General features: G+C 37.7%; 2 protein-coding genes across 7 annotated transcripts; both read left to right on the top strand.

The window, feature by feature from the left end:
- The first annotated feature begins 347 nt into the window (after window positions 1-347).
- Window positions 348-5174, top strand: GAMMA-VPE (gamma vacuolar processing enzyme). Of its 3 annotated transcripts, none has more exons than XM_088686799.1 (10): window positions 348-750; window positions 1394-1804; window positions 2509-2673; window positions 2763-2919; window positions 3255-3340; window positions 3421-3620; window positions 3825-3873; window positions 4084-4293; window positions 4409-4615; window positions 4715-5174. In XM_088686799.1, exons 2-10 carry the CDS (start codon window positions 1577-1579, stop codon window positions 4895-4897), a joined length of 1485 nt encoding a protein of 494 aa, XP_088542925.1. In that variant the 5' UTR covers window positions 348-750; window positions 1394-1576; the 3' UTR covers window positions 4898-5174. The 3 variants fall into 3 exon arrangements, with proteins under 3 accessions (XP_088542925.1, XP_088542926.1, XP_068330712.1); XM_088686800.1 differs by having other exon boundaries at window positions 426-710; XM_068474611.2 differs by lacking the exon at window positions 348-750 and having other exon boundaries at window positions 1225-1804.
- A 2478-nt stretch (window positions 5175-7652) lies between these two features.
- On the top strand, window positions 7653-14395 carry LOC137716001 (uncharacterized). Of its 4 annotated transcripts, none has more exons than XM_068455392.2 (7): window positions 7653-8069; window positions 8175-8222; window positions 8331-8552; window positions 9532-9869; window positions 11936-12308; window positions 13793-13870; window positions 14145-14395. In XM_068455392.2, the coding sequence occupies exons 4-7, from the start codon at window positions 9532-9534 to the stop codon at window positions 14196-14198; spliced, it is 843 nt and encodes a 280-aa protein (XP_068311493.1). In that variant the 5' UTR covers window positions 7653-8069; window positions 8175-8222; window positions 8331-8552; the 3' UTR covers window positions 14199-14395. The 4 variants fall into 4 exon arrangements, 3 of the variants coding, with proteins under 3 accessions (XP_068311493.1, XP_088542346.1, XP_088542345.1); XR_015956914.1 differs by having other exon boundaries at window positions 7680-8069; window positions 12963-13870; XM_088686219.1 differs by having other exon boundaries at window positions 7747-8069; window positions 9402-9869.
- The last annotated feature ends 4437 nt before the right edge of the window (window positions 14396-18832 follow it).

Below are 18832 nucleotides of genomic sequence, written 5' to 3'. Positions count from 1 at the left end.
ATTCTATTTTTTTAATAAATTGTAAGAGACTTGTTGTATACTTAAATGAATACATTATATTGTTGTTCCTCATGTGTCATTATGTTCCAATACTTCATAATATATATATATATATATATTTTGTAGTTATGATGAAATTATAATATTAAGTATAACCAGACACTTATTTAACACGAAATATAATAGATTTACTTAAATTCGTCTAGACTCCTCTTAGACACTAAGGGTGCGTTTGTTTGGACAGATTAGGGGGGACTGGACTAGATTAGACTAATTGCTAGTGTAGTCCCATGTTTGTTTTGGACAAGGATTAGGTCTAATGAGTTTAGGTAGGACTCGCTCTGATTATACACTTCGTTAGAAGGTATTAGCGAAGCCCACCAAAAATGAAGGTCTTAGCTAATCCCGTCTCTCCTCTCTCCTTCACACCTTCCCGCATCAGTCGCTGCTACAGCAGCCGCTCTCTCGTCGTCTTCTTCTGCTTTGCACCTTCGCCAGCTCCCCTCTCCTTCCTCGTCGCACCGCCTATAGCCGTGAAGCGTGTAGGTGATCAACGACGGACCTGCATCACCCACGAGTTTGATGCTCTTTGTTGCGTCGCAAGATCGGAGTTCCAGAAGTAGATGGAAAAGAAATACACAGAGGGGAGTCAAGAGTGTGATGAAGATGAAATTTGGGTCCCGCTTTCTTAATTTTGAATTTTGAATTGGGTTTTCTGCCTCCCTTTTCTACATAATATTGGTTTCTCATGTACTGTTTGATTTCTTGCTTTTCATTTGATGGGTTAATCGATTGGAATTCTGGATTCGTTTATTTGATTTGGGTTTTTTTTTTCCTCTCTTTTTGGTGAATGATTTGGGTTAGTGTTCATTTGCTAGATCCGTTTCCGAGTTCATAGATTTTGATGCTTTTGATGTTGTATTGAATCTTAATTTGTTGATTAATAGCTTAAAGTTACCAACTTTATTTCCGGAATTGGTTGATTCTTAATTTATAATGAGTTAAGTTTCTTCTGGATTTGGAACTTTTTTAGTAGAATGAATTCATGGATTTTGATGATCATATGCAAATAAGCTGCATAATGTTTAAAGGGTTTATATCTGTTGTCTCATTATCCTGTTTTCGTCCGGTACTGTACTAAACGCTTCACTAAGTTAGTCCAGTTTAGTCTAATCTAAGCCAATCTAGTTTAGTCCTTGAAGCTAATCCAGTATGAGACAGTCCAGTACAACAAGCACCCTAAATCCCAACATGCTGCTGGATTAGCGTCTACTGTTTGTTAGAAGCTTTATAATATATAATAATCGAATACAGACTATCGATTTTACAAAAAATATTAAAATTGTTTGAAACTTTATGCGCTTGTAATTCCCGGAACATGTTGGCTCCTCAGACATGGCGCTGACGTGTACGTCCCAGATTGCATGAACTCCACAACCAAAGCGTTTCCGATGGGGCCCGCAACTTGATCAAGAAAGTCTTACTGACAAAGAAAGGCCCACGTGATCACCAATAAATATGCACCCAACCTTGAGCCTCTACCAATCAGACACCCCAAAAATTCACCGGAAACGTCATGACTCGGTTTGCCGGCGCAGTCGTCCTCCTATTTCTCTACTCCGTCTTGGCTTCCGCAGCCGGTAGCCGGGACCTGATTGGAGACGTTTTGCGATTACCATCGGAAGCTTCCAGATTCTTCGGGAGAGGCGATGATGCTCCCGATCAGCAAGACGACGGCACCGTCGGGACCAGGTGGGCTGTTCTGATCGCCGGCTCCAATGGTTACTGGAATTACAGGCATCAGGTAATATTTTTCCCTGCATATCAATTATATCGTATTTCTTAATTTAAAAATGTTTATTTTTTATTTTATTTTATTTTTTTGTAATTTAGTTTTTAGTAGAATTTGAGTAATAATTTTGGATGTTAATTTCACTTTTTCGATTGTTTAATATCCGAAATTCTGTATTGGAAAGTTTATGATTGTATAATCTCGTTTAATTTGAGTTTATGATTGTATAATCTCGTTTAATTTAACTTTAAATGATCTAATTTCTGTTTATTTTACCTTTTTTTGCTTTCGAATTTGTCAAATTAAATTCACGAAGATTGAGTTTGTTGTGGAAGTAATGTGAATTTAGCTCAAGTTTGTTTCTTTCTTATTCTCCTTGATTTCGTCTCGTTTTTTGACATCGACTTTGGTTTATAGATAACACAGAGCTTGAATTTTGATATGGAATTTGTTTTAGAACTCACATGAATCTCATCAGAATCCGAAAGAATCGAACTTTGACATAATCTTTAGCTTGTATGTAACACAGAGTCTCAAATTTTCAATATTTATGTAGAATCCGAAAGAATCGAACTTCGATATCTATCTTCCTTGTTGATAGAAATTTTTTTGCCAAATTCCATTTGCCGAAAGCTTGTATCTATATTCGAAAGAAAGAAACTTCCATTTGTTGATCGAAATTCAAACTGACCTTTTTAGTCTGTTTTTGTTGTTAGGCTGATATTTGTCACGCCTATCAACTACTGAAGAAAGGTGGGTTGAAGGATGAAAACATCGTTGTATTCATGTACGATGATATTGCTTACAACGAAGAGAACCCGAGGCAAGGAGTCATCATTAACAGCCCGCAGGGGAGTGACGTTTACGAAGGAGTTCCAAAGGTCCGATACCTTCCCCTTTAGGTGTTCGTTTACTTTTGAGTTGTCAGTTGTAAAAATTCTCCTCATTTCGGTCAATTTTATTATGGCAGGATTACACTGGGGAAGATGTTACCGTGAACAACTTTTTTGCCGCTATCCTTGGGAATAAAACTGCTCTGACCGGGGGTAGTGGGAAGGTTGTGGATAGCGGTCCAAATGATCATATTTTCATATACTACACCGATCATGGTGGTCCTGGAGTTCTTGGTTAGTAGCTCTTGAGAAGCAACTTCTATGATTTTATTTGGCCTGCTTTAGGTGTCTTTTGTAAGAGCGATATTGGTGGATTGCTTATGTTAGTTCGGTAGAGCAAGTATCCCACACTTTCGTATATGTTGCGGATAGCGATCCCACAAATATTTCTATATATACTATTTTGATTGTGGTAGTCTCAGAGTTCTTGGTTAGTAGCTCTGAGAAGAGCAAATACCACAACTTTTTGGTGTAGCCTTTTGCCTGATTGGGAGATATCAAGTCTACGCATGAAATACTGATATTCTTTTGCCTGTATCCCTTATCTTATCTACTTACTCTTTTCCTAGGGATGCCGACTAGTCCTTATATTTATGCTAACGATCTGATAGAAGTCTTGAAGAAGAAGCATGCTGCCGGAACCTATAAAAGCTTAGTAAGTTATTAGTTGAACTGCAAAGTGTAGACGGATGGATGCATGTACAACTAGCGTTGGCCTAATTCTTAAAACTGCAGGTATTTTATCTGGAAGCTTGTGAATCTGGAAGTATCTTCGAGGGTCTTCTTCCGGAAGGTTTGAATATCTTTGCAACCACTGCGTCGAATGCAGAAGAGAGCAGTTGGGGAACTTACTGCCCTGGAGAGTATCCTAGTCCTCCCCCAGAATACGAGACCTGCTTGGGTGACTTGTATAGTGTTGCTTGGATGGAAGACAGGTACGAAGACTTTTTGTTTGCATATCCTTATTGGAAAACAGCAATTGCAGCTTCCTTTGAAACAAAAGGACTATTTCAAGTTGGTTTTTCTGATCGGTGTTTGGATTGCCTTTTCAAGAATAAGTTTTTTTCTCAGGTTATAGAGTGAAACTGTTCAAATTGTAAATTACTACTTTGATATTTGACATTTCAACTTGTGAACAGTGACATACACAACTTGAGGTCAGAAACTTTGCACCAGCAATATGAACTGGTAAGAATTTGTCCCTTACATTGCTATAGAACAAGTAGAGATTTTTGTTTTGTACTGAAAAGAATTGTTCATTGTCCCGTTATAATTTAGGTAGACTAGTTGTTTATATTAAGTTTTAGGGTTTGGCCAGGAAGTATCAAGATGCCCCTACTTCGATGTGTTCTTGGTAGTTGCTAATGGCAATTCTTTGGTTTCATAATGATGGCCCAGGTTAAAACGAGGACAGCCAATGACAATTATGGATTTGGTTCTCATGTCATGCAATACGGCGATGTAGGGCTCAGCAAGAACAACCTCTTTGTGTACATGGGGACAAATCCTGCAAATGACAACTACACTTTTCTAGGTGAGAACTCCTTGAGGCCATCTTCAAAAGCTGTCAACCAGCGCGATGCTGATCTTCTTCATTTCTGGCATAAGGTTTAATCTCTTTCCCCCGTGAATACTATTGCCGTTTCTGATAATATGTGTACTGGTCATCTTTTGGAAGATCTAATCCCCTTGTTATCATTTTCCTCTGCCTTTCTGGTTGCAGTATCGTAAGGCTCCAGAAGGCTCTGCAAGGAAAGTTCAAGCTCAAAAGGATTTTGTTGAAGCAATGTCTCACAGAATGCACATAGATCAGACCATGAAGCTCATTGGGAAACTCCTGTTCGGAATTGAAAAAGGCCCACAAGTACTCAACGCTGTTCGACCTGCTGGGCAGCCGCTTGTTGATGACTGGGACTGCCTTAAGACAATGGTAAAACTTCTGCTGTTCAATCTCTCGTCAATGATTTAAAACATTTCTGAAACTTTTAAGATTACGCCAATTAGTTGCCTGATGGGTCTTATTGTACAGGTGAGGAGTTTTGAGACACATTGTGGATCCCTATCTCAATACGGGATGAAACACATGCGTTCCCTGGCAAACATCTGCAACGCCGGAATGACACAGGAGCAGATGGCCGAGGCTTCAGCACAAGCCTGCGTGAGCGCCCCTTCTGGTCGCTGGAGCTCCCTGCACCGGGGATTCAGTGCGTGATTTGTAAGCAAAATGTGGAATTTGAATAACCAGTCTGGCCGCCATCTATATGCAAACAAACACACGTATATAAGGATCAATTTCGATGAATGTTATTTCGATTGCTTGGGTGGAACTTTGTAAATACCAGCTCAAGCTCAAGCTTGTCTGCTGTACTAGATTGCTTTGTAATGGACGTACTTTTAAACTTGTAAGTATTGTTAGCGCGTTTGTTATGTATGAATCTGTACGTCTCTTCCCTCGTAGGTTATAAAAAAGTTTGCAATTTATGATATAATGTCATTAGTATTGTGATTATAGCAGTACCCTTTATGATTGAAATTAGGCTTGAATATCAATATGATCTTTCTATTTTACTTTATCGGTCAATTTGGTTTCCGTGTTTTCAATTTGGCTAAATTGATTCTTGTGTTGCCTTTTCTTAGTCAATCTTAGACAATTTGTTAAATGACCATTAAAATAGACGTGTCTTGCACATGAGATGGTAATCGTCAATCATTTGATCTTGCATGGGTTTACTTTGAAGTTACATTTTTGTCCTCTTATGTGCGAGGCACATGTCAATTTTAATCGTCCTTTAATGGATTGTCTAAAATTAGCTAACGAAGGTGAACACAAGGACCAATTCAGCTAAATTAAAAACACGGAAACCAACTTGACCGATAATGATGACGTTTAAGCTTGAAATTATCATAGAGTAACTTAATGATAAAATCTTTTATTCTCATTTCCCGGACTTAACATGAAAGTTTATCCGGCTTTGTTTCGACATGTAATTTAATTCGGAGTTAAAAGTACGTCGTCGTTTCATAAGATATCAGGAGTACATGCGTCCAATCCTTACATTTCCTTCCTCAACTTGCTCCAACCCGTAGCTGCCTTAATCGAGGGAAGCAACAGCCACGTTGTGGGTCCTACAGAGAGCCGTATACTATTTGCCCTCATGAAATCGAATATGGATTTGTCATTAGTTCGTTAATATTCTTTTTAATCTTGGAAAACTCCAAAAACTTTGAAATAAAGTGATTTTATAACTAATAAGACAACAGTGGGAATCTAACTCGTATATAATCTCCTAATAATGCATATCTATTTTTGATAATAAGATAAGTTTGTAACAATATTCACACTAAAAACAGACAGCTCACCATGTTGGACTTCATATTAAAATATTTTAAATTTCTCGACTTCTGTTGTTTACAAAGAAATATATCATACGAGAGTAACGCTATGCTTAGTTGCTCAAGTGCACATGCTAGTCATCAATTGAAGTCAAATAAGCTTCTCAAAATCCCAAAATCTAACGCGAACAATTATTATAAAGGAAAATTAATGAAAATGATTTGAAAATTTTGAGTTTTAACGATAAAAACAAAATAAAAGGTAAATTGAATAGTATCAGGATTAACTTTTTAGTGTAAAAATATAATTTTTTGTTAAAGTGAACAATACCGCGAGTTTTTCGTTAAAACTCTCTTATTATAATGCATTTTACCATTTGCCAAAATTCACAAATTAAATTTACAACTAGTATCCGACCACCACATTTAGGGAATACCTTTTGGACAATTATGAGACCCAATGATACAATCCTACTCAACCCTACGATAATCTACCAATGTAGGATTATGTCATAATTTTTAAAATGGTTGAAAACATTTTTATGAAATTGTTTTGAGAATCAATCTTTACTAAAAATACTAGTGAATTCTGAAAATGTACTTGAACTACTTTCAAAGTATATAACTAGTATTTCTTGTAAGAAGCACATTAAGCATTCTTGGAACTCATAAACATTTTCTTTAAAAACGTTTTCACTCAGGGTTGGTATGAGATTGTGATGTTTAAAAAAAAAGAACAGCTTATTAAAAAATCTGGAACATTAAATGTGTTTGGTAAAATAAAATAAAAATAAAAAATTTGTTAAACTAATGTCAATGAAAGTACAAAAATATAGAAAAGCAAAAACACCGTCTACCATGCTTTTAAAAAAGTTTTTATTTTTTCAAAGCATAGTAATCAATGCTCATTTAATGAACTTTTTAAATGGCAAGTATACCCCACAATTTTACAAAATTATAATCTTTGTCCCTACATTATTGTCTTTGACAATAATTATATCATATTAAATATTTTATCTTCTTTAATCATTTAATATATTCAAAAAAATTTATATAAAAGTTTAATAAACACTCAGACATTGTTTTTTTATTTATTAAAAACACTGTTACGGAAAAAAAACTTACCAAATATTTAAAAATTTTATTTTACAACTGTTTATTCTTACAAAACAGTATAAATAATTTTATTAAAAAACACAATAATACCTAACTAGCCCTCAGATGCCTGTAAATAGTGTCTAACAAAATAGTCTTATCAAAGTGTCTTTCAATACTCACATCTCAACTTAAAATACGATCCATATGCTCAAACCAATAATGGACAATGGTGGCAAAACCGACGCTCAAGATTCAACAATATAATTTGGTCAAAAACCGTTCCCACAATATTTAAGCCCGGTTTGTACACGGTCTATAATCGACAGAGCAACCGGATACTACGGACAATTGTCTGATAACTTAAATCCACGACCCCGGTTAAAATTTAACCACAGTTAGCTCACTTTGATTACATCTACGTGACCCGAACCAAAGCGCCATCGAACCGGTTCACCAGAAAATAAAATAAAAAATAATTAAAAATAGAAAAGACAAAAATAATTAAAAATATTAAAAAAAAAGGGTACAAAAGAGACGGAGGGTGAAGGGTCTGAAGCCGCGAAGGGAAGGGAGCGCATTAAGACGTCGTAACGGGGTTTAAAAGAGACGGAGCTGACGGTTTAGGAGAGGAAGATGCGGGAGCCGAGCCGTTGGATGATGGATCGAGGGTGGAGAAAGCTCAGCGTTGGACGTTTGATGTGTGACGGAGAGAGTGACGGGCTCGGTATAAATACTGGGTTTGAAAGGCTAGAGTGCATTTCGTTCCATTAAAAAACCAGAAGAAAGCACGAAGCTTTCTCTCTCTAACTCTCTCTCTCTCTCTAGAGTTTTAGCCTTCGAGTTTCATTTGCTTTTTGAATTGGGAATTCAGATTCGAATTCGTAGAGCTGGCCTATGTGAATGTAGAGGATCCAATCGAAGCTTTTTTTCTGAGTCTGCGAGAGCTTGGAGAGGTTTGAATTCTGAGAACAGAGGTCCTTTTGTGCTGCTTTAATGGAATCTAAATTCAGAAAATTGACTTGGGTTTTTGTTTTTCTGGTGGAATTTATGTTTTGCAGATACATTCCAAGAGTTTCCGAAGTAGAATTCGATTGCGATTTTGATGGGTAATTTGCAAAACCGATATCATTTCACTGGAATTTGCAGAGAAATTCGTCGTTTTGCTTTGTTTCCCTGTTCTAATTCATAGTTTGGTTTTGCTTTCGAATTCTCAGGCTCATTTCGAAGAGATTCGACCCGTTTTCTGAAGAAATCTCAACTAGTTTTCTGAGAGTATCAGGGAGACGAGCTCTGAATTTCGATCGTTTCGTCGATTTTTGGGTGTAGATTTGCATTTTGCGGTCTCAAAGGCCGAGCAGAACAAGATTTCCCAGAAAAAGCAAAACTTCAACTTCAAGTTCTGGATTGTAGGTGGTTGAGAAATCTGAGCATTACAGGTGAGGATTCATTTATCCGTTTCATAGATCAGAGTTGAAACCAAAAGTCTCCGCCTTTGATCTTACTGGTGGATTCCATTTCAACCCGTTTTTTGAGTTCATCGAATCTTCTCATCTTTGAACTCCATTTTCGTCATCTCCATCGAGTCGAAGCAATCTGTTTGTTTCTATGGATTCTCAAAAGGACATACTTCTACATCATAATATATGCTTTTCCCATTGAAATTCCAAGAGTTCTCTCTCTCTCTCTCTCTCTCTCTCTCTCTCTCAAAATCTCAATCTCTCTGCATCTTCTAATTGAATCCATCTTTCGGTTCGAATCTTCTCTCAAATTTCGCATTCTGGGTTCTGTCAGTTTTCTGCAACTAATACCTTTGTGTTGGTGAAGATTTTATTTATTTATTTGTTTATTGGTTTATTTATTTTTGTGCCGGGTCATTTCCATCGACCGTCCTTGAATTTTTTCAGCATTCAAAAGAAACGGCCCTCTCTTTCAATATCCACCAACCATTCGAGTTTTTTTCTAGCCAGTTCGAACTCCGATGTTTATGTTCTTCTCCTGCCAGTTCGAACTCCGATGCTTATGTTCTTCTCCGCCATCAGTTTTTTTAGAAATTGAAACACCAGAAGAAGTAAAAAACTTTCTGTTTGTTTCCCGGGAAACTGAGAGCAAAAAGAAAACGAACAAGGCAAGAGATGAAACTGCGCAACATCTTTGTCTCCCCAGTTATCAAGGATCAAATTTTAATGCCTTGTCCTTCCCCTACATTTTCTGGATCTTCATCTTCTCCATCTATTTGGATAAACTCGTTCTTTTTAATTTGAATTTTTTTTTCTGGGTTCTTGCAGTTGCAGACAGCCAGCCACAACCCAATTCCAGATTCTCGTTTTTGCCTCCTCTGTCCTCTTTTAATTTTGTTTAACCCCGGTTTAAAATATAAAAGTACGATTTTAACCTAACCGCTGTAATTAAATGCAGATGGAAAGGGACTGTACCAGCAGTAGAGATAGAACCGGCGGGGATGCATCCGCCTCCGCCGAGGTTGCGATCCGACACCAAACGACGTCGGACTTCGTTTTGCAGTGGGGGAACCGCAAGCGCCTCCGGTGTATGAAGATCCAGGTCAAGGAGAAGGACGACTCCAGCGGCGCCCCGGTTACCCGAACCACGGTCCGCGTTGATCGCCGGGTCGTTCGACCCGATGAGGACTTGGCCAATCAGCCTTCCACCACCGTTAATCAGACGAGTAACGGGTATTTGAATCTCCGTCAACGGCCGTTATCTCCGCAGCAATCGCTACCTCAGCGTATTCTCAGGTCGGTACTCTAACTCACTCACTTACCCTTTTCCTTCGCCCGACGTCGTTTAGGTTCTCTTGCTCTTTGCTAATGTGTAGTTTCGTCGTTTAGTGAGGTGTGACCATGCTGGGTTTTGTCGCTTCAACTTTGGTTTCTAGCCTTGTCTGAGAATGATTTATATGAAATGAATTCATCGTTATTTGTTAATTCTAATAGCACAGTCAGATCATTAGGTTTTAAATCACTCAGTCTCGGCGTCGAGATTTTAGATTTGTGAGAAAATATTCGAATACTTGATCTTAAGCAAGTGTTTTGTTGCTCTGATTTATCAAAGTACAGTCAAGGTTATCGACGAAGTTCTACTTCTTCTGACCAAAAAAAAAAAGAAAAGGATAAATGGAAGCTTGGTTCGACAATTAGATCAAATAGATAGTTAGACACTCTAAACGAAGAAGGGGATCTCATTATATTGGGTGACCAATTTAAGTACAACTCTTAATGCATACGGCTCGAGTGGCCTAAACGGCCAGCTCAACTGCTGCCCAAGTTGTCTCCTTTATATGAGTGGGATTGGATAGTGTTTATGTAGGATTGGATAAGGCTAGAGAGTAAGCACTAATGATCTTTTTGTCCCGCACCACATGTTTTATATTCCTCTGGTCTCATTCATTTAATTATAAACGTTCTGCTTTAAGCATGTGTTTAATGTTAAGTATGTGTCTAATGTGTAGTTTAATGAAGTTTTTTAGAGGATTAGGACTTTAATTATAGAATTGGGGCTGGATCTGTTGTGGAGGTTTTTATGTTGACCCACTCTCCAATTGGTCAGGTGGGGGTGCAGAGATGGGTAAGTTCCGGAAGGAGAGAGCTCATGGTAAGTACGTGAGGCCGCCTTCTTTCCTTGTCTTTCTAGAAAACCTAGTAGCTGAATCACTATAAATAGATTGCTCATGTAGTCACAACTGACTTTGTGCAACAGAAACACACATCACGAAATACTAAATATAGAGAGAGAAAGAGAGAGAGAGAGAGAGAGAATCTCGAGTCGCGCAAGGAGCGTTTACACCCTCTCGTATCTAAGGTAAGAGTTCGACTTCTGCTCTTCTCATGCTTTAGATCTTAAATTGTGAAACCGATTCTATCGAGTAATTTAGGGGGATCAAGTCATAGTATCGGTGAGTTGTGTTCTGAGTGCAATGAACTTGATTTGAGTTTTAGCTCTAGGAATGACGTGCACGTGGATAGTTCTGAGCCATTGATGTCAAGCGTAGCTGCTCACCGCATCAATGGTCGGAAATTACTCACGCGTGCTCCGTCCCAATACCTTAGTGTCATTGATTTATTACCATAGGAATTGTTGAAGCTGATTCGATCATAAATCTGGTATGATATGTTTCTTCTTTCCTTGCTTTAAACCATTCAATCCGGTTATAACATGTAGCAGGCGTATTCCTACTGTGATCATCGGAACCTCCACTCCATCGTTTAGCATGATTGGCATCCGTTCCACAACGACCGGCACCCTGATTCCACGGCCTCATTGGAAAAAAGGAACGGGCAATTCCCGTTCCACGTGTCCATCCCATAACCGAATTCCATCGACTACCCATCATCAGCCGTCCGATTGGATTAGGCAACAGGTCGGCCTCTGTCTACAGCCGACACGTGTCCTTAACCCTCCAAAAAGGCACCCTCGATCCAACGGCCGAAAACCAGCCGTAGAACCAGCTGGCACGTCGCTTTTCCGCTCTCTCTCTGTGAAATGTATTATCTGGTTTTTTATTTATTTAAAAAATAAATGAAAAAACTAACAACTTCCCACCATAAAAGCAAAACGCAAAGGTCCCGCAACGAAGCCAAACACCACGCTTCATTTTCTACGCCAAAAACCCACAGAGTTTCTTTCACTAGCCTTCTCTCACCCACCGATCTAGATCGACCGAGGTCAATCTCGTAATTTGACGCACCCACGTCAAAATTTTACTTTCTCATTTATTTAGTTTTATTTTTTTTGCGAAAATATCATTTATTATGTTCTATCTATGTTTTTATTTGATTTTATGATTTGATATCTGGTTCCGCAGAAACTCAGAGATTACGAGCGCTGCTGCCATGAGAGGCCAGACCAACGGCGGAGGAGGAGGGGTGAGGGGAATTACCTCGCCGGACAGGGGTGCGCACGATAAGAAAAACCACCACCACCACCACCACCACCATAATGAGATTAATCATCACAACAAGTCTGCAGCGTCTTCGGACACGGCGCACGATAGCAAGAAGGGCGGGTCTTCGTCGGGGAGCGGAGAGGCGGCGGCGGGGGCACCGATGGTGTGGCCGCCGAAGTTCGTGATTGCTTTGACCAATAAAGAGAAAGAGGAGGACTTCATGGCGATTAAAGGGTCCAAATTGCCTCAGAGACCAAAGAAGCGTGCCAAGTTCATCCAACGCACCCTCAATGTAAGCTCTCTCTCTCTCTCTCACTCAGTTTTTGATTTAATCTTTGCTTAATTAGTTTCCTTAATTAATGATTAGGGATTTAAGTAGCTTTGAACACCATTGCAAAAACCTAGTTTGATTATTAGTTGCTTGATTTAGGAAAAAGTCAATTTGTCAAGGTAAAAAATTTGGAACTACGTCGCGACATTGTTTTAAGTTAATCACATAGTGTTACATATATATATTTTTTCGTAACTATACGTGATTAACTTGAAATACGAACCTCAGCATTAACGAGGTCTATTCAACTCCTTTTCGGATCTTTAGAGTTGTGTTTTTGGCTAGAAATTTACATTGCTTGTTGTGATTGGTTTGTTATTTTGTATATGCAATTTGTTGTTGTCACAAAATGTGGACTAGGTCTAGATTAGTTGAAAGGAAAAAAAAGACATAAAGTTGGCACCGGTACAAGGTCATCGTTGCATATCGCGTCAATAGAAGAAAAAAAACATGTTTGAGTTTTGTTCAAATGGTGATGTTGCATTGGCACTAGAGACGTCATTTTAGCAGTGTATGTAACCTATAAATTATTCTCGTGAGACCGATTAATTTTTATTGATGACACGTTATATAATTTAAAAAAATATCTACTTAAAATTTTATTTTTATTTTTAGTTTTAGATAAAAAGCCAAACGAGTGTGCTAAAGTGACAGCAAGAACCAGACATACACGTGTCCCAAAGACATCATCTATACCTAATTCATCCCCCAAAGTTTCTTAGTTGTCCAAGTGGAATGACGAATTATTGGTTTTGAGGCTTAATTTTTTTGTAATATCTAATATTAATTAAATTGTTAAATAATATGAACGTGGCAATAGTTGGTGGTCGCTTTTCGGTGGATTTCATGGGAAATAGGTGCTCTTCATATATCTTCCTTCAAAATTTATGGATGAAAAGAGCCGAATTTTTGAAATTAATCAAACGGTAAAAAATTATTATAATTTTTTAAAAGTTTTTACTAATTTTTCTGTTTTAGCTGTTGGATCAAATTTTAAAGGCTTGAATCATTTGATCATGGGTTTTGGGGAAAGAGATCCGGAGAGGATCTCTTTCCGATTTCATGGTGATTGGGCGGTGCATTGCCTCCCACTTGTACGCATGTGATTTAGTTGGTATTCGATTTTTAAAAACCAGTGGGCCCTTAATAAATGTTCTTGTGGTAAATATGGTTCATGTGGAGGGCATATTCGTACTTTCGTAGTCATAATTTTGTTGGGTGGCTACGTGAGGCTTGGACCGCACTGCCAAGTGCCAACTACAGAGAGAACAAAAACGCACTATTAATCTGTTTTTCGATTCCAAGCAGAGAAAAGTGCTTATGAAAAAAGCCTATAGTGTTTTTTCCCGTTACTTAAAGCAAAAGCCAACCCTTTTGCCTTTGTCCATAAAATGTAATGATTAATCTAATTCTTTCCATTATTTTTCTGCATTTATATTTAAAAGCTTGTGAGCCCGGGAGCATGGCTTTGTGATCTGACGCTGGAACGGTACGAGGTCCGGGAGAAGAAGATTTCCAAAAAGGTATTCAATTATTTTGAATTTTAAGCAATTTTCATCAATTTTCGGGTGAAAGTAGGGTACGCGGTGGTTAGGCCACTCTCACAAATGGTCACCAAATATGGGTATGTCTGCATTGGAAGATATACCTACTTAGGGTTGGATGGTACACAACGGGGCATGTTTCTTCGTGAGAGTGCCTTTCTAAACTCTAATCTCGTTGGTCGGGCTGCCCTACTCTAATTTTCTCGTTTTCATGCATTATAACTAACTAGTTATTACTTTTTGGATGATGCAGAGACCAAGAGGGTTAAAGGCAATGGGCAATGTGGTGGAGTCTGACTCTGAATAAAACGAGTTTTAGTAAAAAAAAGATAGAATTATAGGGTTTGTGTTGATGACGAAGATGACAAGGTTGAGAGGATCTTAGTTTTCTTCTTCTTCCTTTTTTGCCTTCGTTTTGAAGGGATGAGAAAATGTTAGAACTCTGTAAATCTTCCACCTTTCAACAATCTGAAATAATGAACGGATTTGATTTCCGTTTGTGTATACTGTCTTTGTTTTTACGTTCCGTCCAATGTTCCGAACAACACGATCACGAACGAATGAAAATTTACCCTTTGCGAAAGCGTTATTGAGATTTAATTCCCCCAGTTATGAAAAATGTTACCCGAGGAAATACAATCGTCAATTGTGGTAACTAATTGTTCGATCTATTCTTAACCCAATGGTAAAAAAGAAAAATGTTCTTTAAACTTTTATATCTTTCCTTTATCGTTGGATTAAGATCGAAAAATGTAATTTCCTTTAACCTTGAAATTTAGGAGACTGACAATGCATAATTAACTTGATGACAATAGTTTGGTACAAAATTCATTACAAAATATTTATGATTCGTTCATCTGTGTGAATCAAATCTAATCTCCTCTAACCAAGTAGAAACAAAATATGGACGAATTCATCATTGCATCGAATTGACAACTTCGATAATAATGCTCAAATGGATAACGGGGAGTCTACGCTTTGGTGGGGTGAGTGCTCATGACACTTGAGTCATAGTGCTCATGGACAATGGAATGCATTTCAGACTTCACCATCCGAGTGGAAACCCGGACTCCATCGCTCCCTAGATGCCAAGATTTTTTTTACATCGTCACGTAATATTATTATTCTGTCAGTTATAATATAAGCATATGAATATAGTAATATATCTCATTTTAAAAATAAATACATAATTATAATTTAAACAAAATAATAATACCATGGGACGAAATTCTAGATATAAAAAGAATCACATACGTGCTAATGATATGATGATATTAGTTATCTGAAAGATACATTTGATTTGCAGTTGTTAAGATAATGACAAGCGAAAAAAAAAACACAGAGAATTACGTAGACATTAGCAAATTGTCAATGTCACATTACGTTTTATATGGCGTCTCTAATTGGCATTTTTTACGTGATTAGGAAGACGTGTAAGTAGTAATTTATTTCTAAACGCAATATACACTTTCAACGGTAGGGTAACCAATCAACCGCATTAAACTATGTGAAGGTGAGAAAACATGAGTCATTTGGTGGTTGACGAGAAATAAACAGGGGAGTTGAATAATGAGTCCGTTCACATTTACAGTCATAATTCATCATCATTGTCATTAAATTCTTAATCTGCTTTAATTAAGAAAAAATTTCCCTCTTAAGATTATCTTCAAATGAGATGTCAAATTTTACACACAAAATTTAAATTTGAAAGCTTATGTGACACATTGATCTTTTTATAAATTTTATTCTCCAACCGATATGTCAAATTTAAACTATTATTTATTACATTATTTACTTTTTATAGTCGTAATTGGTATTTTAAAACAAAAGTTAACTATTAAAATTATAAAAAGTATTTATTAATTACTAAAAATAGATTTGAAGTTGCTGTCATCTGCTGCTTTTTCATGTCATGCCACATAAGAATTGGTATTTCGGTTAGAAAGTGCTAATAATGTCTTTTATTACTGTTATTGTTGAGTCTGCCCCCATCACCCATCATTTGAGTCTTGTCAACGGCTAATTCTAACGCTGATTGTGGAGACCAAAAACTACACATATTTGAATTCGCACTAAACTATATCCACAGTGATTACAAAATATCAGCATTTAATAAATGTGAATTCGGTCAGTTGCCAGCGTAATAGACTTTTCCTTTTGCATTCAAATTCAAATTTCATGTATTTCCTACAATTATGCTTGAAAGGGCAGACGATGACCCAAAACTTAGGAATCGAAACAAAGAGGATTCTGACAGTGTTCCGACAACAAAACAAATTCCGACATTACTTGTTAATGTGAATTACGTCAATTGATCGCAGTTTATATGCCTCTTACCACTGAGTATGAATTCTATGGCATGTAGTTAACAGTTGGTACATGACCACAAAAATTTCGTGATGCATTTTTTTTCCTTCTCTGGATTATTTCTCTCGACCAAAGAAAATAATATCCCGAATTGTAATTGTCGGTGTGCCCACAAAACTGAAGAATTATTATCCATGTGATGAGAAACAGCTTAAAAATTATTATTTTATTTTTGCAGCTGGAAAATATCGCTTTGTTGGTTGGAATAAATAATTACCACCGACTCAGATACTCAGTTTTTTGCAGTCAATTTCTTTAAGAAAATTCGTAAATTAAATTAAATAATACAGATCTGAGATGTCTGCTGTAACTCACATTATCTACTTCTAAATTTCTAATTGCAAGATTCTCGTGAAATTAAAATTAAATTAAGAGAATAAACTGCGAGATCGCAAGCTATTCATACTCATCAAACACAGAATTACAGAATTAGAAGAGGAAAAGAGAAAATTAGACAAACGAAATAAAATAAATGAATTATTTACTCATAATAATACTCAGAAATCCACAAAATCCATCATAGTAATAATGATAGCAAAAGCCATCATATGTAAATGAAATCGCTAAAGATCCATAGCCATCAGTTACTAAAACGACACTCGCTACTAAATAAAAGGAGTCATAAAACCTCAAACCGCTCTACACAGCCACATCCAGACCAGCAGCAGAAAACGCGAACTCAAGCCCTGAGCGCAGATCCGAAGGCCAGAGCGGCGACGGCGGCGACAATGGCGGAGACAAACGATGGGGAGATGGATGTTGCGGGGGAGGCTGGGCTGGGAGCAGGGGACTCCTGGGCGGCGCCGATGGCCAAGAGGACGGCGAAAAGGATTGCCATGAGGGCGACGACGGATGATGCCTTTGAGACTGCCATTGTTGATAGGGTTCGGACCTCTGTGTGCTTTCAGGAAACTAGGGTTTTTGAAGACGCAGCGAGACTGAAAGCACAAGTATATGAGCTTAGGTGAGAGGTGGAAAGGAGAGGGTGCAAGGAACGTTATTTATAGGCAGAGTGGCGGGCTGGTCGGGCAGCTGCCCGCTGAACACAGGCTGGCTAATTGTTATTGTTCGGCGCGACAGCTCACATTGCTTGGTATGGTAAATTTCACCTTAATTTTACTTTCGTTAAAATTTGACACATTTTTCGTTTTGTTTTCATTTCAGTTTATCAATTAAGAGATATTTTTTAGTGTCTCGAAAATACAGCATGGTACACACAAAGTGTAATAATAAGTTTGGTTGATTTTTTTTTTTTTTCAATTTTCATCCAACTGTATTATTACACTTAATGTATCGAATCGTGATCTTAGCATATTGAAAATTTTTCGTCAATGGAACCATCTTCCATTCATTCCTTTGCAAATGTTTTCATTTCCCAGTTAATAGCATAGTGTTAGTCTACTCACTTACAAATAAAAAGTTGTAAGTTCAATTCTCATTCATATCAAGTTCGACTTTAATTTAATATAATCAATATATAATCCTCAGTGTAAATATATATTCATTATACACATTTGTTTTGATATATTTCTTGATTTTTTTTTGTTTTAGCTACAGTAAAAATAAACTTAAGTGCAGAGAAAGAAAACAATCACGCGGAAATTGTTTTGCTTGCACAATGGTGCTAAAGTCCAAACAAAATTAAATTCTAAGCATTAATGTGTAAGAAGAAAAATTAAATGTAGGAAGCTGATAATTCGAATAAGCTACGGCGACTAATGCTGCAATGCAGCCACTTTTACATTCCCCGTAGGTCCCACTATAAAACACATCGCGTGCAGCATGTGAATTCATTTGTGTACGCGTGGTCGTTTTAAATTTCGGGGGAAATTTTACTATTAAACCTAAACGACGACGTATTCAGACATGCCTTGACGACTGGGGTTTCTTGTTTGTTCCAAGTGGAGAATGTATTCTCCGAGAATGATTACGCTGACGCGTGAACGCATCTTACTCGCGCGCATCAGAATCCGTACTTCCGAATCAGGTGAGTCGACCGTACGATCAACGACGGGGATGAACGCGTGCCAGCACGCGGTTAAGGAAGAGACTATATAACCTTTTGCGCGTTAAGATTATTGCTTTTATATTTCTTTCCGTTTTTTCTTAAAAGTTTTAATTGGAAAAAAACAAAAAAAAAACCGCCCACAATGCGCAATCAGAGCGGTTGCAGCGCAGAATTGCGTGACTTTCTGGTCAGCAACTGGACCACCGTCCGGGGTCCGACACGTGGGGAGTCTGAAAACGACAGGGTGTTGAATGGGATGAAAAAACGACAGGTGTAGGGTGGAGATTTGTGCTTCTGATATTTACTTCATGGGAATTCCAGAACATTCGCTTGGCATCATGTATTTGGAAGGGGGGGGGGCACATCATGAGTGGAAGTTACTGTAGTGCCCCTAAATGATTTTTGGGGGGGGGGGGGGGTGCATTTTTATATTCATATTCAACAACCATGATTGGGTGGTCTATGATTGTCTCCATGTGAAATAAAGGTACGTGAGACTATTACGTCTCCTTTTTTCATTTAAGGAAATAAATTTGCTTTTAAGGACCGTTGGATCGGTGGAGACC

This window comes from Pyrus communis, chromosome 15 (genome assembly GCF_041283825.1).
Source record: "Pyrus communis isolate YQ-2024b chromosome 15, ASM4128382v1, whole genome shotgun sequence".
Classification (NCBI taxonomy): Eukaryota; Viridiplantae; Streptophyta; class Magnoliopsida; order Rosales; family Rosaceae; genus Pyrus; species Pyrus communis.
Note: the sequence above shows the minus strand (reverse complement) of the source record. Positions and strands in the feature narration are given on the sequence as shown.

Excerpts from the sequence above, each read along its gene's own strand:
- LOC137716001 (XM_088686219.1), top strand. The coding sequence starts at position 9,526 with ATGCAGATGGAAAGGGACTGTACCAGCAGTAGAGATAGAACCGGCGGG. Across the intron at positions 9,870-11,935 it reads CTACCTCAGCGTATTCTCAG|AAACTCAGAGATTACGAGCG; the intron begins GTCGGTACTCTA and ends CTGGTTCCGCAG. Across the intron at positions 12,309-13,792 it reads TCATCCAACGCACCCTCAAT|CTTGTGAGCCCGGGAGCATG; the intron begins GTAAGCTCTCTC and ends TATATTTAAAAG.
- GAMMA-VPE (XM_088686799.1), top strand. The coding sequence starts at position 1,577 with ATGACTCGGTTTGCCGGCGCAGTCGTCCTCCTATTTCTCTACTCCGTC. Across the intron at positions 3,341-3,420 it reads CCGGAACCTATAAAAGCTTA|GTATTTTATCTGGAAGCTTG; the intron begins GTAAGTTATTAG and ends TTAAAACTGCAG. Across the intron at positions 4,294-4,408 it reads TTCTTCATTTCTGGCATAAG|TATCGTAAGGCTCCAGAAGG; the intron begins GTTTAATCTCTT and ends TTCTGGTTGCAG.